The 13409-nt window shown below is 31.7% G+C and overlaps 1 protein-coding gene across 1 annotated transcript; it reads right to left on the reverse strand.

Annotated features, from left to right (window-relative positions):
* Positions 1-1363: 1363 nt before the first annotated feature.
* Positions 1364-9024, reverse strand: LOC144568730 (HXXXD-type acyl-transferase family protein). The gene is made up of 2 exons (XM_078319099.1): positions 8392-9024; positions 1364-2520 (listed from the first exon to the last, which is right to left on the reverse strand). Exons 1-2 carry the CDS (start codon positions 8815-8817, stop codon positions 1570-1572), a joined length of 1377 nt encoding a protein of 458 aa, XP_078175225.1. The 5' UTR covers positions 8818-9024; the 3' UTR covers positions 1364-1569.
* Between the last annotated feature and the right edge of the window lie 4385 nt (positions 9025-13409).

The following is a 13409-nucleotide window of genomic DNA, read 5'->3' on the forward strand; positions in this document are numbered from 1 at the left end:
GGCTATAATTAATCTCATAATATCATTATATATTTTGACATAAGTCCATCTGTGCTAATTTTGAAATGTACATCAACTTATACATAAATAGAAGACTATACTGCCATTCTGCTGCCAACGGGTTTCAATAAAAAAATAAAGTAGAAAACACTATATTCTAAAACCACTAACAACTACTGCTACTACACTAACACGCATCCTAAAATTAATTAATAACTACTACTCCTAAATATTACATGACATGAAAATAAATAATTAACTACTTCTAAATATTTGAGGACCTTTGATAAATTATTTATTGACGGTAAAATTTGATACAAACCAATTTCTATAGGGCCAATATTGTGAGGAGACATTATAAATCCAATAAAAACATCTATAATGTTTCTCAAAGTATATTTGTGACTTGATTTAATAAATTATTGTCAAAATTATAAAGTTAACTCATTATCATATGTTGTTCTCTAAAAAATTCAATGTGATTTTGCGAGCTTTTTATGAACAGTGCGATTAATGTGATGGAGCATAAGCATGTGTTTAATCGCCACACCAAATTAAAGCTTGAAGTGAAAAGACACAAATTAACTTAAAAATTGGTACTAAAATTGCCATGTTGGATTCAGTTTGCTTGAAGTTTTTTTCCGTGAGTAGCAGGATGTTTTGAGGCCATTAAGTCAAAGAAGCACAGAGAACAAATAGAGCCAAGACAACGATATTACATATATTATATATCACTTGATTACGACTCTATACATGTAAATACTAATCATTTTTTTTTTCTAAATGCTTGATAGTGGCTATCAAGGAATTAATTATTGGTCTAATATATATATGCGCTATATCCATATGGAATAATACCCACCCGTGAATTCATGGAAGGTACATATATATATACTTCTAACTTTTATCAATAAATTAGTATCTAATTTTGAAAATGAGGGAATTTGATTGTCTGTATATGGCCTATAGCTAGCTAGGCGGGCCATTTATTTTCAATAATTAGTTCTTAGTTCTGAAAGAGACATGAACAAACGATGCAATATATACTACTTATAATTAATTACTTCACTGCACCAAGTTAGTAGTAACGACAAAATAAAATTGTAAAAAGCATTCAATAAGAACTTAATTAAGAAGCAACATCTACGACTGGTACCTGAATAAAACAGAGTATTTAACACACACAACAAGAATGAGACACTTTTTGCGAGAATAAAAAAGTGACTTTTTGCGACGGATTATCTCATTGTTCAACTCTTTTTTTTGCAACGGACGACCGTCATAAATGCGTTTTTTTTCTCGCAAAAAATATCTACTTTGTTGTAGTGACAGTACCTAATTCAATTTAATATCAAAACCTAGCTCCTTCATTAGATTCTTAGATTAATATTAAAGAAATAAAAGAAAGAAATGTTGCGCTTAATATACTCGCAGCCTCGCACAGTCTCATCCCCTCTCACCAATATGTTACTCCCGGGAATTTAAAAGCTATATAACTACATAAATGAATTTATTTGAAAAGCAACTTAGAGAAGAAGTTCCCACCAAGTTAAATTAATAAAATATATTTTAAACCGCGATCTCACGATATCTCTCTCCACCATTCACCCCTTCAATTTCATCCTTCTCCTCTCTTTCTTCAAATCCTTTGATGCAATATTGCTCAAACCGCTCTGCCACGCCTTCCGGGACCGACATTATCACATTAATCGCACCCGAGTCACCAACCACGGGCGCAAACACACAATATATTTCACTTGTTAAAGGCCCCATGTAAACCGGCTTTCCCAAGCCGAAATCCAATTCTTCCAACCCGAGCCTAGACCATGCTGAAATAACCAAACTAGCCGACATGTCCGGCATAGACCTCTTCTCCTCTAGCAAATCGATAACTGACCTAACATAGCTGTCGTGTAAAGATTGCTTTGCCAGCTGAACTAGCCTGATTCCATAGTACGGGCCAGACGTGAGTAACTGGTCCACCGGCGTCTCAGCACACCCAAGCACAAAACCATTTCCATAGTAGCCCTGAGGCAGATTTGGATTTAGTTTGTTGCGCACGTTTACTGAGAAAAGAAGCTTGATTTGGAGGGTAGAAGGGAGTTCTAGAGACTTGGCCCATGCACGCCACACGTACACAGCGAGCATCTCGAATGTGGTGCATTTGATGGAGGGGGTGCATTGTTTTTTCAAGTGGAGGATGTGGGATGAAGTGAAGGTGAGCGAGATAGGAGTTAGGGTCTGAGAGAGAAGGAATTGATTCAGGGATAGCGAAGGAGAAGACGGATGGCTGCCGTTTGATGAATTTGCACCAAATTCAGGGTGAGCAAAGTTGATTTGGGGCGGCTTTCGCGGTTTCAACATGGTTCGATCGTGGAAAGGGCCGATTTGTGGATCGGACATGGGTTTTGCGGTGGCATGAGCCCATGCTTGAAGGAATTGTGATGTGCCGATACCATCACACAGACAGTGGTTAATGGCGGTGCAAAGGATCATCCCTCCACATGTTAGATGAGTCACCTACATATATATATATATACACATATAAAATATTAATTACATGCATTTTGGGCAGTGTTTTAAATAGCGCGCTATAGCGTTTTCCGACCAAAAAAGCTATGGCGCTATGCCCAAATAGCGCCGCTATAGCGCGCTATTCCGCGCTATAGCGCCGCTATTTGAGCATAGCGCGATTTTTTTAACCCGTACGCTATTTCGCGATAAACGCTATTTAAACCATTGATTTTGGGTATGTTGTTGGTCCGGAAATTAAAGTCTTAAATTTATTCATAATTTAGTTTGCAAAATCAGGCCAATAACATGGATTATTTATGATGATCAATATATGCACTTGTATCTTAAAGTATATATTACATTTTAATTATAATTATTTTAAATGATTGTCAAAATTGTCAGACCATCAGGTGTTAATTTATCCTAACATATTTATATTATATATCAATATTGTTGTAACCATTTTAAAAAAAGAGCAAGCTGTTATATAATGATGGCTTTTGATGAATATTAATTAGAAGACGATGGAACGGAGCCCTAGCGAACAAGAGAGGCAATTTTAATTATGTGTCAGGAAGAGATTAATTCTCTTCAAAATAAATTATATATATCAAGATTTAAGCCAAAATTAGAGGTTAATACAATATATAATGCATGATCCCAGTACAGTGGCACATAGTAGCTAGGCTCACATTAATTAAAGTACACAAAAGTGATAAATATACTATTCAATAATGAGAAAGCTATGAGCAGCTTTCTTTTGCTTTTTCACTTTTTCTCTTCCTTTCTAGCTAGTACAAAGAATTTATTTGACTTTTTTCAAAGTAAATAATAAATCCCTTCTTGATTAAACAGAGTAATAAAAAAGGCAAATGCTTCTGTGCATACAAGGACCTATTTGTAAAATGAACATATTTTTATTTTCAAAGTTCAAACAGTCGATCCGAACCGTTCAACTTGTTCTCCATATTAATATGTGCTTGGAGACCAAATTTTACATTTTTCTGAATTTTTTTACTATTTATTAAGATGGGTACAAAATTCAATGGTCTGAATTTGATATTTTTTGTACTCATCTTAATAAATAGTAAAAAATTTCAGAAAAATGTAAAATTTGGTCTCCAAGCACATATTAATATGGAGAACAAGATGAACGGTTCGGATCGACTGTTTGAACTTTGAAAATAAAAATATGTTCATTTTACAAATAGGTCCTTGTATGCACAGAAGCATCACTCAATAAAACAATCTCTTAACTCAATGGCGCCTTACGAGAATGATTATGAAATATAATAAAAAATCTCTTAACCCAAGTGCGCCGACAACTTTATAATTTTTCATTATTTTTGTGCTTCTTTTTTTTTTCCGTACTTTATTGTGTGCTTCTACTTAAATCTTAAATAGGGGGAAGGGAAAATTCAAGGCTTGCTTAATTCGTCCAATTCGTGGTTTGTCTGGTTGATATACAAACTTGAACTTACAACGCCTTCAAGCATTAATTTTCAATATGAAATATATTAGGCAGAAGAAACAACGACATATGCTAGGGGTGAAAACGGAGCGGATAGTGGTAAAACCATATCTATATCTCTTTTTAATTTTTCGAATACGAATATGGATCAGATATTTATTAAAATAATATAAAAAATAATAAAACTACTGAAGTTCTTGATATTTATTTAATTATAACGATGAATAACATAATTTTTTATATTAGATTATAAAATATATGATATATCTATTATTTGAATACGAATAATTGAAACGAAAACCATATCATCCATATCCACACAGATGTTTGAATATCGGATATTCACATCAAATTTTTGAATACATATTTCGGATATTATCCATACCGTTTTCACCCATACATATGCAACATGCACAACACTGCATTTTGTTATGGTATATATTTTTCTTTTTATAGTATTTTTCTTGTTTCCTATTAATATGGTATTCTGCCATCATAATTCATAATACCATTAATTGATTTTTCATAATTAATACTAATTTGTTTTTACATATATGAAAAAGGAAAATATTGCACACAACCTTTTTTTGAGAGAGAAAGAAATACCGAATTTAAATCCACAATATGTAATACTGAAACTAATACTAATTTGCTTTTATATATATAAACAAATAAATATTAATTTAATAATAGAACAAAGTAAATCCACAATAGTTAATACCGAATTTAATAATTATTATATATATATATATATATTAAAATGGAAAATATTGTATAAAACCATTTTGAGAGAGGGAGAGAACATGGATACTCAATATTAAAAAAAGCATGCACTATTTTTCCTGCGCTGAGCACCTATGGAATTGAATATTCTTAAATATAATTCCACTACCAAACAATATAATAGATATTGCACATATCTACATTGATAAAGCTTCAATTTTTAATATAAAAAAATAACAATGAGGAGATTATATTAGAAAATAGTAGGTAATGCCTAATCTGAGAGTAAAATTTGCGCATAAAAGCAAAAGCAAAAGCAAAAGCAAAGCTAGAACAATATGTATGCATCAATCAATACTCAATATTAATAGTATTAACTTTCCACTTGTTAGAGGAATATTGGCCGATGAAAAGGATACATATATATATAGTTATCTTATCTAAACAAGCACTTCACATGCATCCATAGACTTTTCCAATTCTATTATATCTAAATCAGCACTTTACATTTTTATTGGACGGTTTTAACTTAATCACTCATAGAAGATAAGTTATTATTTGATTGATGTTTACATGCATGGTACAGTGGTTGCACATATATGTGCCCCAAATGCGTATAAAAGCAACCAAGCATCTAACTAGTGCGCCATATGTACATATCCATTAACCAACACTAGCTATAGCTATATATATCTATATGAGAGGCGCAATTCCACGTGGCATATCTATATTTGGACTAGTGTTGTAAAAAACATTCATTTAGATATTAATCGTCCAATTCATTGTTAGCGGTACCCAAACCGTCATAGATTTTTATCTCCGAATATGGCCGATTATTTCTAATTATTCCTGATTAATCGCTTGGCAGTACCTTGTCCGTCCGACGACCGCATACTGTTATTTACAACACTGATTTGGACATCCCAATAAGAACACCAAATATATATAACATATTAGAGCATCTACATTTTTAGTATTATTATAGTTTCTAATTTGATGTTATACTTTATAATTCAATTTTAGAGATATGGGAGAGTTTCTTATTTAGAAACTATGCAGTAAAGTTTCTTAATAATAAATTGTTTATAAACTCTATGTTGATCAAATAATTAGATCAAATTGTTTTTTTTTTTAAGAATAATTATTTTAGTATCCGCGCTACAGTACTCGTGCTACAGTACCCACATTTAGAGGAATAATATATTATGATCCCCACTAATTATGGGTGGGGTTTTTGTCTAAAGCCCTTTGGACAAAGGCACATCCAAAGCTATTCCAAACTGTCTGATCTTTCTTAAAATTCATGCAGACCATTTGAATTCAAGGAGTGACTTAAATTTATTAAGTTTAAATCATTTGCATGAATCTTAAAGCATAATGACCGGTTAGAGTTCAGCTTTGGACGAGGCTTGGTCCAAAACCCTTTGGAGAAAACCTAATTCCTTATATATATAGTCTCAACTAATTATTATTCTAAAATTCCGGTAGCATCATTCATCTATGGTCCCCACTAATAATATAGTTTTTCTTTTACAATCCTCACACTCATTCTCACGTCAACCTTTCTCTAACAATAATAGTTTACTTCATATGAATAAATGCTTCAATGCATAGATATTAATACTTTCAGTGTCATATGTAAAAAATACTTAGATATGTATACCTTCGTAGTTATAACTACTTAGAAGAAAATATATTAACACTTAAAAAATATATTAATACTTTGATGCATGACTTGTATGATTATCTCTCTTCGAGTTCCCCAATCATCTTCGTGTCCGTCTTCCTCTAACAAAAATAGTTGACCTCATACGTATAAATACTTCAATGTATAAGTATAAATACCTTCAAACTTAGATATTAATACTTTCACTGTCATATGTAAAAAATGCTTGCAAGAATAGGTATAAATACTTGCGCGACGACGAGTCTGAAAGTACGTCATCATGGATCTCATTTGAAAGAAAAAATTACGTAGGTATTAATAATATAGAAAAAAAAATTAAATTGTGGAGATTTTGCAGTCCCTGTAGAAAGTTATTTTTTTGCATTTAATTTTTCGTGGTCCCCCACGAGTACAGTGCTGCAGGTACTATTATCTTCGCGCTACAGTACCCACACAATAAATAATTATTTACCTCATAGCTATAAATACTCTCATACAAAGGTATAAATACTTCCATGCATAGATATTAATACTTTAGGAAAAAAATTGAATTGTGGAGTTTTTGTGATCTCCACAAAAAAGTTATTTTTCCATATATAATTTTTAGCGGTCCCTCCTACGGATACTGTAGCGTGGAGACTGTTATCAGCTTCCTTTTTTTAATTAGTTTTTTCTCATTCACAAATAAAGCAATGAATGAATATATGACCTAATTAATTAATGTAACCTGAAGGGCTAAAGGTGTGGATTTATTCAGAGTTAGCAAAATTAATATATGTTTTTTGTTTGGAAATAGGCTGTGTACAGTTGCCCAAATACTATATTAACTCATATCAATATAAAGAAATTTGTAACATCCCCACATCATATATATCTATCAATTAAACCCTTCTAATAAAATTAATATGATTTATATCAATTAAAATTTGAGAACCAAATAAGAATCTATATTCTATTATCTTAATAGATTTCAGATCAATTCGAATCATGCTTCATTTTTTTAATATTTAAAATAACACGCATTTACGCAAACATGGCTTGAATAGTTGAATGAATATATGTAGCCATTTTTACTATAAAAATAAAGGCTGACAACTCAACTTTTAATTTAATAAACTCATATGGCATTATATAATATATATTATTTTAATAATAAGTTAGAAAAATATATAATGAATTACATTCATAAATATAAATATATAAGTAGAACTAGGGTGCTCTTAAGCTCACCAAAGTGTTTGGTGAACTTAACTCTAAAACCCATCAAATCGATTTCAAATGACGAATCCGAACCGTTGAAACCCGCCTACCTTACGTGTGATGTGTTTACATATGAATTTTTTAAAAATTCGAATTAATTTAGTATAAAGTTAAGCGGTCAAAAAATGTTCAAAAAATGAATGCACTAAAATTAATTTATTAACCTTCTAATTTTGACCGATTGACTTTATACTAAACTAATTCGAATGTTTAAAAATTTCACATGTAGACACATCACACGTAAGATAGGTGGATTCTAACGGTTCAGATTCATCATTTGAAATCGATTTGATGGATTTTGGAGTTAAGCTCACTAAACACTTTGGTGAGTTTAAGAACACCCTAGTTCTACTCATATATATATATATCTACTAAAAAAGTTAGAGGAAATGTTTCTATCAATATTATTTATTAAATCGATAATACATTCAAATTCAAATCCTACAAAATTTAATTGCGAATCAATAGAGTTGATCCTCTTTAATTATGCATGGCTCCACAGCATTTTTAATCATACACGCAGATCTAATTTGATGTAAGTAGAGCAACATAAGGTAGCTTTTAATCATGCATATATGGCTCCACAGCATTTTTGTCTCCAAATTCCATCTGTCTGTCCTATTGACTGTACAGAATGTATTTTGATTTGAATTTATTAATAGACGAGACGATCGATATGTTAAGTAATTTAATTACCATTTTTTAAATTAACTAATTAAGGAATAGTAATATAGAATTGAATGAATGAACAAATTACCTGGACAACAAGGGGAATGGTGGATGCATCAACTCTGTAGAGAAGCTTTCTCCAGCTCTTGTTAGGCCTCGACCAACTCTCGGCCAACTCATCCGCACCGATGCCCGTGAATGCCTCCACCATGACGGCGCCTTGGCCATTGCAATCCACCTCCAACCTGTCGTTAGTGGTACCAGTACCTGTGCTGGGGCAAAGGCGACCCGCAAGGGGGTAGTAGTGCACCAGAAGGTCAGAGAGGGAGGTCCGGAGGCGGTCAATCGGGATGGCCTTGCGGAAGACGTAGAGGTACTTGATGGAGAAACGAAGGAAGCGTTGCTCGTCAAGGTTCGACAGGTAGAGCCTCTGATTCGGTGTGGGGCTGCTGGGGGGCACCAGCATCGGCTCTGTCGGGTAGTGGCAGTCCGGTATTTCTACCGATTTCTTCATGAATTCTAATTCTAGTTATCTAACAAATTATGAATGATTTTTTTTTTTTTTGAATGAATGGAATATATGGAAGAGGGTGTATCTATATATTAATTGGTTAGAGATTACAAATCATGAATGGAATGAAAAGGTAACTAGTGGAATGGCAAGAAGCAAGAAGAATAAATATTTGGTGGTGGGTATACATAGTAACTGCTGATTACTAGCGAAGTGTAGTTTGCAGGGGGACAAGAAGAAGATTTCATAAGGTGCCTTGTTTATATATACATGAACAAAATTAGAGTGTGATTAGCTCATCAAGAGAGATTGGTAAGTACATCTTTAAAAATCTTTCGGATTGATTTCCAACAATAAATTCAAATTGTTAAAATTTATGTACTTCGTGAATGATAAACGTACATACAAATTTTTTTAAATTTCAAATTAATTTAGCATATAGTAAAGCAGTCAAAACAATGAATATTTTATAAGTTTTTTGAAAATTGTTTGATGTATTCATTTCTCATGCTCATATATATACATGACAGTGTGTGCGTGTGTTTTTAAATGACGTGTTTGTGTGTATGTGTGTTGGGTACAAGGGACCCAATTTTTTTTCTTTTTAGAAGATGAAAATAAAATTACTAGAAAGAAGATTTACTGTTTTTATTAATAGATAAAACCTGACATGTTCTCAAATGGACCTAACCAATAGTTCAGTCCATTAATTTTCCTATATAATGTTTTTAATATAATAAAATCATAAAAAAAATATACAATAAAATTAAAATATTATTTTTATACAAATTGTTATTGTTAATATGGTTTTCTAATAGTATTATTAATAATATAATATTATTTTGTTATTATTAAGGTTTATTTGTATTAATATTCTTTATTCTAATTGCTATTATAAAACTTTCAATTATTTATTTTTATATAATTTTATATTTCGTCGTCGTTGCAAAACATAAAATAATTGATATTTTGAAACTACAATTCAGTTTTTAAGGTTTCACACTATCTTCTCTTTTTTTTTTCTTTGAGAAGATTAGTTTTCTGGAAATTTTGTAGATCTGTTTGCAAGCTATTTGAATCGGGATCATATGCTACAATCAAAATTTCCTCTCTCAAATTAAATGCTATAATCTTCGACCTACAAATTAAATGAAAATAAATTAACTAAATATTAAACTTATTTAACTCAAATGAACTAGATTTAATTAAATTCAACCTAAATAATTGAACAATTTGTAAATTAATTTATACAATAAATTCAAAATCACTTATGAAACCGAATCAATGATTATGTCATAACGAGTTAATACGCCAAAGAATTTAATCGGTCCCATTAGCTTACCCTCAGGGAAACCAAAGCATCTATTTATGGAATAATAAACAATCAAATACCTTTTCCGATAATTTGATTTTTCATTTTCTAAAGATATTAAAATGCGAGGGACCTAGAAAGTGGCGTGTGCTGACTCGTCCACTAGAGAGAGGGACTCACCATAAGTAGGGGTGTAAACACATCGGATATTATCCGATTTCGTCTAGATCCAAATCCAGAAAATAATCTAAATTATTTGATTCGATTCAAATCCAGAAAATTATCTAAATTATTTGATTCGATTCGTATCTGTATCTAAGACTATTCGTATTCGAAAAATTATAACGGATAAGACGGTCAAGCCACCAACACATTTTCAAACTCCTATGTATATTATAGAAGATTTCCCCACTTGTGGATTTCGAACTCATGACCTCTCACATGGGAGCCATGTGCCTTTGCCACTAGACCAAAGGCAGGTTCCTTGACCGTTTATATTTTTAAACCACAATAAATGTGTTATATGTTCTTAAATTGATTTATTAAATTGCATATTGTATCAATAATTTATTAAATTGCATATAGATATATATATTTTTTAATGAATAATATAACACTATGACATAATTAGTGACTAATAGTTTAATAATATAATAGATGTTTTGTAATCAACAAGCTAATTATGAAAAATATATGTATCCGTCCGATATCCAATCCGTATCCGTAACATTTAATATCCGATCTGTATCCGTATCCGAAAAATTATAACGGATACGGTAAGTCCACTATCCGATCCATTTACACCCCTAACCATAAGTCACTAATACAACTCATGAATTAATAAAATAGTCATGGCCTCAACAATTAAATTAAGATGTGAGAGTGTTTGGAGATGCATATTAAAACTGAACTCTTCCTATACATGACATGAGCAGTCAGCAGAGTAGCTGCGTTTTCCCAATTTTCCCAATGAATGCTGACGTGGACGACAACAAATTAAGGAAGATAGATTGATTGCATCTTAATATATGCATATGATCTGTGAACCACCTTTTGTGCTCCCAATATAATTCCACTCAAACAAATAAAGTAAAGGAATTAAACCTATTTAGTCGTATCATTGTCACTTCAATTGTCATATATTGATATATAATTCAGATATTTATCTTGTGTGTGATACATAACATAAGCCAAGTTAAAGCGAACTAGATAAATTAATTTAAATATTTAGTGTTTGGTAATAATAAAATAAATGATTTGAAGTAAAAATTAAATTGTTCTTGCATGTTATCTTAATAATTAAAAGAAAAATTATAATTTAGTAATTTAACTTTATTTCATCTATGAAGTGATTTGAGTTTATTTTACCTTAAACGCTCTCATTCGAGACTTCAGCTTGGGTCCGATGGCCATTGGATCCAAAGTGGTTCCAATGGGTTCGCTCATCGTCGGATTTGTTTTAGGATTCGCGCGCACAAATTTTAAAGCATACGCAAAAGTGTAGGTGTGAATCCTAAAGCAGATCCGATAGTGAGCGAACTCATTGGAACCACTTTGGATCCAATGACCATCGAACCCAAGCTGTTCTCCTCATTTGATGCATTAATTGGAGCACTCAAGTCGCTACTAACATGACCACTTAATGAGCTCACCATTAGAGAAGAATGCCTCCCGTTATGTTGGTGGAGAGAGTAACTAATGGAGGAGGCTGATTTGTGGGACAAGTGCTGCAGAGGTTTAAGAGTATGCACGATTCTGAAGGGATTAGTTTTGGGTGCAATTCATGTATAGGAGATAGTTTCTCTAATTTGAGGATCGATGTTTTTCTTCCTTCTTTTTTTTTCTTTTAATTTAAAACTGTAATTGTAATCACACAACTATATAAATGGAATCTTTTAATGCCCGATTTATAACGGTTTGAAGCATTTATGGTCAAAACTGAAAGTACAGAGGAGTTGTGCTAAGTTTGGTAATTAATTCAATCTTATTGTATTTGTTATATATACAGTAAAAAAATTGATAGAAAATTATTGTCAATTTCTTCTGTCGGTTCAAAATTATGAATCGTTAGAAGAAGTGTCACATTTATTCTATAATTTTGTTTCCTCTCGCTCTTTCTTTTTTCTCATTTGTAATTTTCATCTTTGAAATGAAAGTTAACAGGTACTATATATTATATATGTTAGTTTGAAATAATCTAGAAGTCAATAATACGATAAATTATAATAAAGCTTTGTTCATGAATTGAATGTTTATTTATATATCATTTTGTTGCCTTGAGTATTATTGAATTTATGGATCATTTCGAGTTCATGACTGAAATTGTGAAACTTCATAATATAGATGATATATACTCTTAAAAGGTCACTGACCAAGGTAATTAGCAGGAACACTAATTACCGCGATAAGGTTAGTATGTGGATTAAAAGATGGTTAAGTTTTACAAACCACCTGACACGAGATGTCATTTTAATCACATAGATACATGTTCTAGGAACATGGTATTTGACAGACCCCAAATGAAACATTAAATAGAATTGTGTTCGTGTCATTTATGTTTTCATTCAGTGTCACGTTCTACAGTATGAGGTATTTATCGTTCCCACTGAGAAATATGTATGTGTGATTGTTATCTACCGCTGTCCGTAAAAAGCAGTCATAACGGTAGCTTTTCCATATGTATAGCTTAGCTGAGGAAGTGATAGTTTACCAAGAATACTATTTGTCCCTCGTATCTCTATACGAGCTATAGCATCACTGGGCCCCTTGATAGAGTAAGATTATCTGCTAGCGGTATAATTACAAGAGTAATTATATTTGATAATCTGCTCAAGATCAAGAAAAGATTCAGTTAGCAAGGATGACACACATCTACCTTGAAACTAATCTGATAGCTATGAGACAGAAGAACAGACACAAGTAAATTGTTTACTGGATCGTGATATTGTACAGTACAGCATCATCTGTGTAATTGGATGGTCATGATGTGTTGCCAGACGCCACCCATGATTATAGAAGTTAAAACAGTTTTAACTCTATTTACCAACATAACATAGATCCTATTGGGTCACACCATATAGGAGTTAATCGGAGAATCTTATTGTGATTGATTATAAATTGGTTATGATCAATAGTAAGATGGTTATAATTAATTATACGTGTTATAATTAAATTATAAATGTTATGTAAAATAACAAGCAAAAACATTGGTTAATTTATAAACGTGTGTGACACGTTGTATAAAAGTTAACCGGTTAATTTATAAATGTGCAGGACACATTGT

Source organism: Carex rostrata, chromosome 17 (assembly GCF_964058835.1).
Source record: "Carex rostrata chromosome 17, lpCarRost1.2, whole genome shotgun sequence".
NCBI lineage: Eukaryota > Viridiplantae > Streptophyta > Magnoliopsida > Poales > Cyperaceae > Carex > Carex rostrata.

Coding starts and splice junctions, on each gene's coding strand:
- LOC144568730 (XM_078319099.1), bottom strand. CDS start 8,817: ATGAAGAAATCGGTAGAAATACCGGACTGCCACTACCCGACAGAGCCG. Junction 2,521..8,391: donor CCATTCCCCTTGTTGTCCAG/GTAATTTGTTCA, acceptor ATATATATGTAG/GTGACTCATCTAACATGTGG.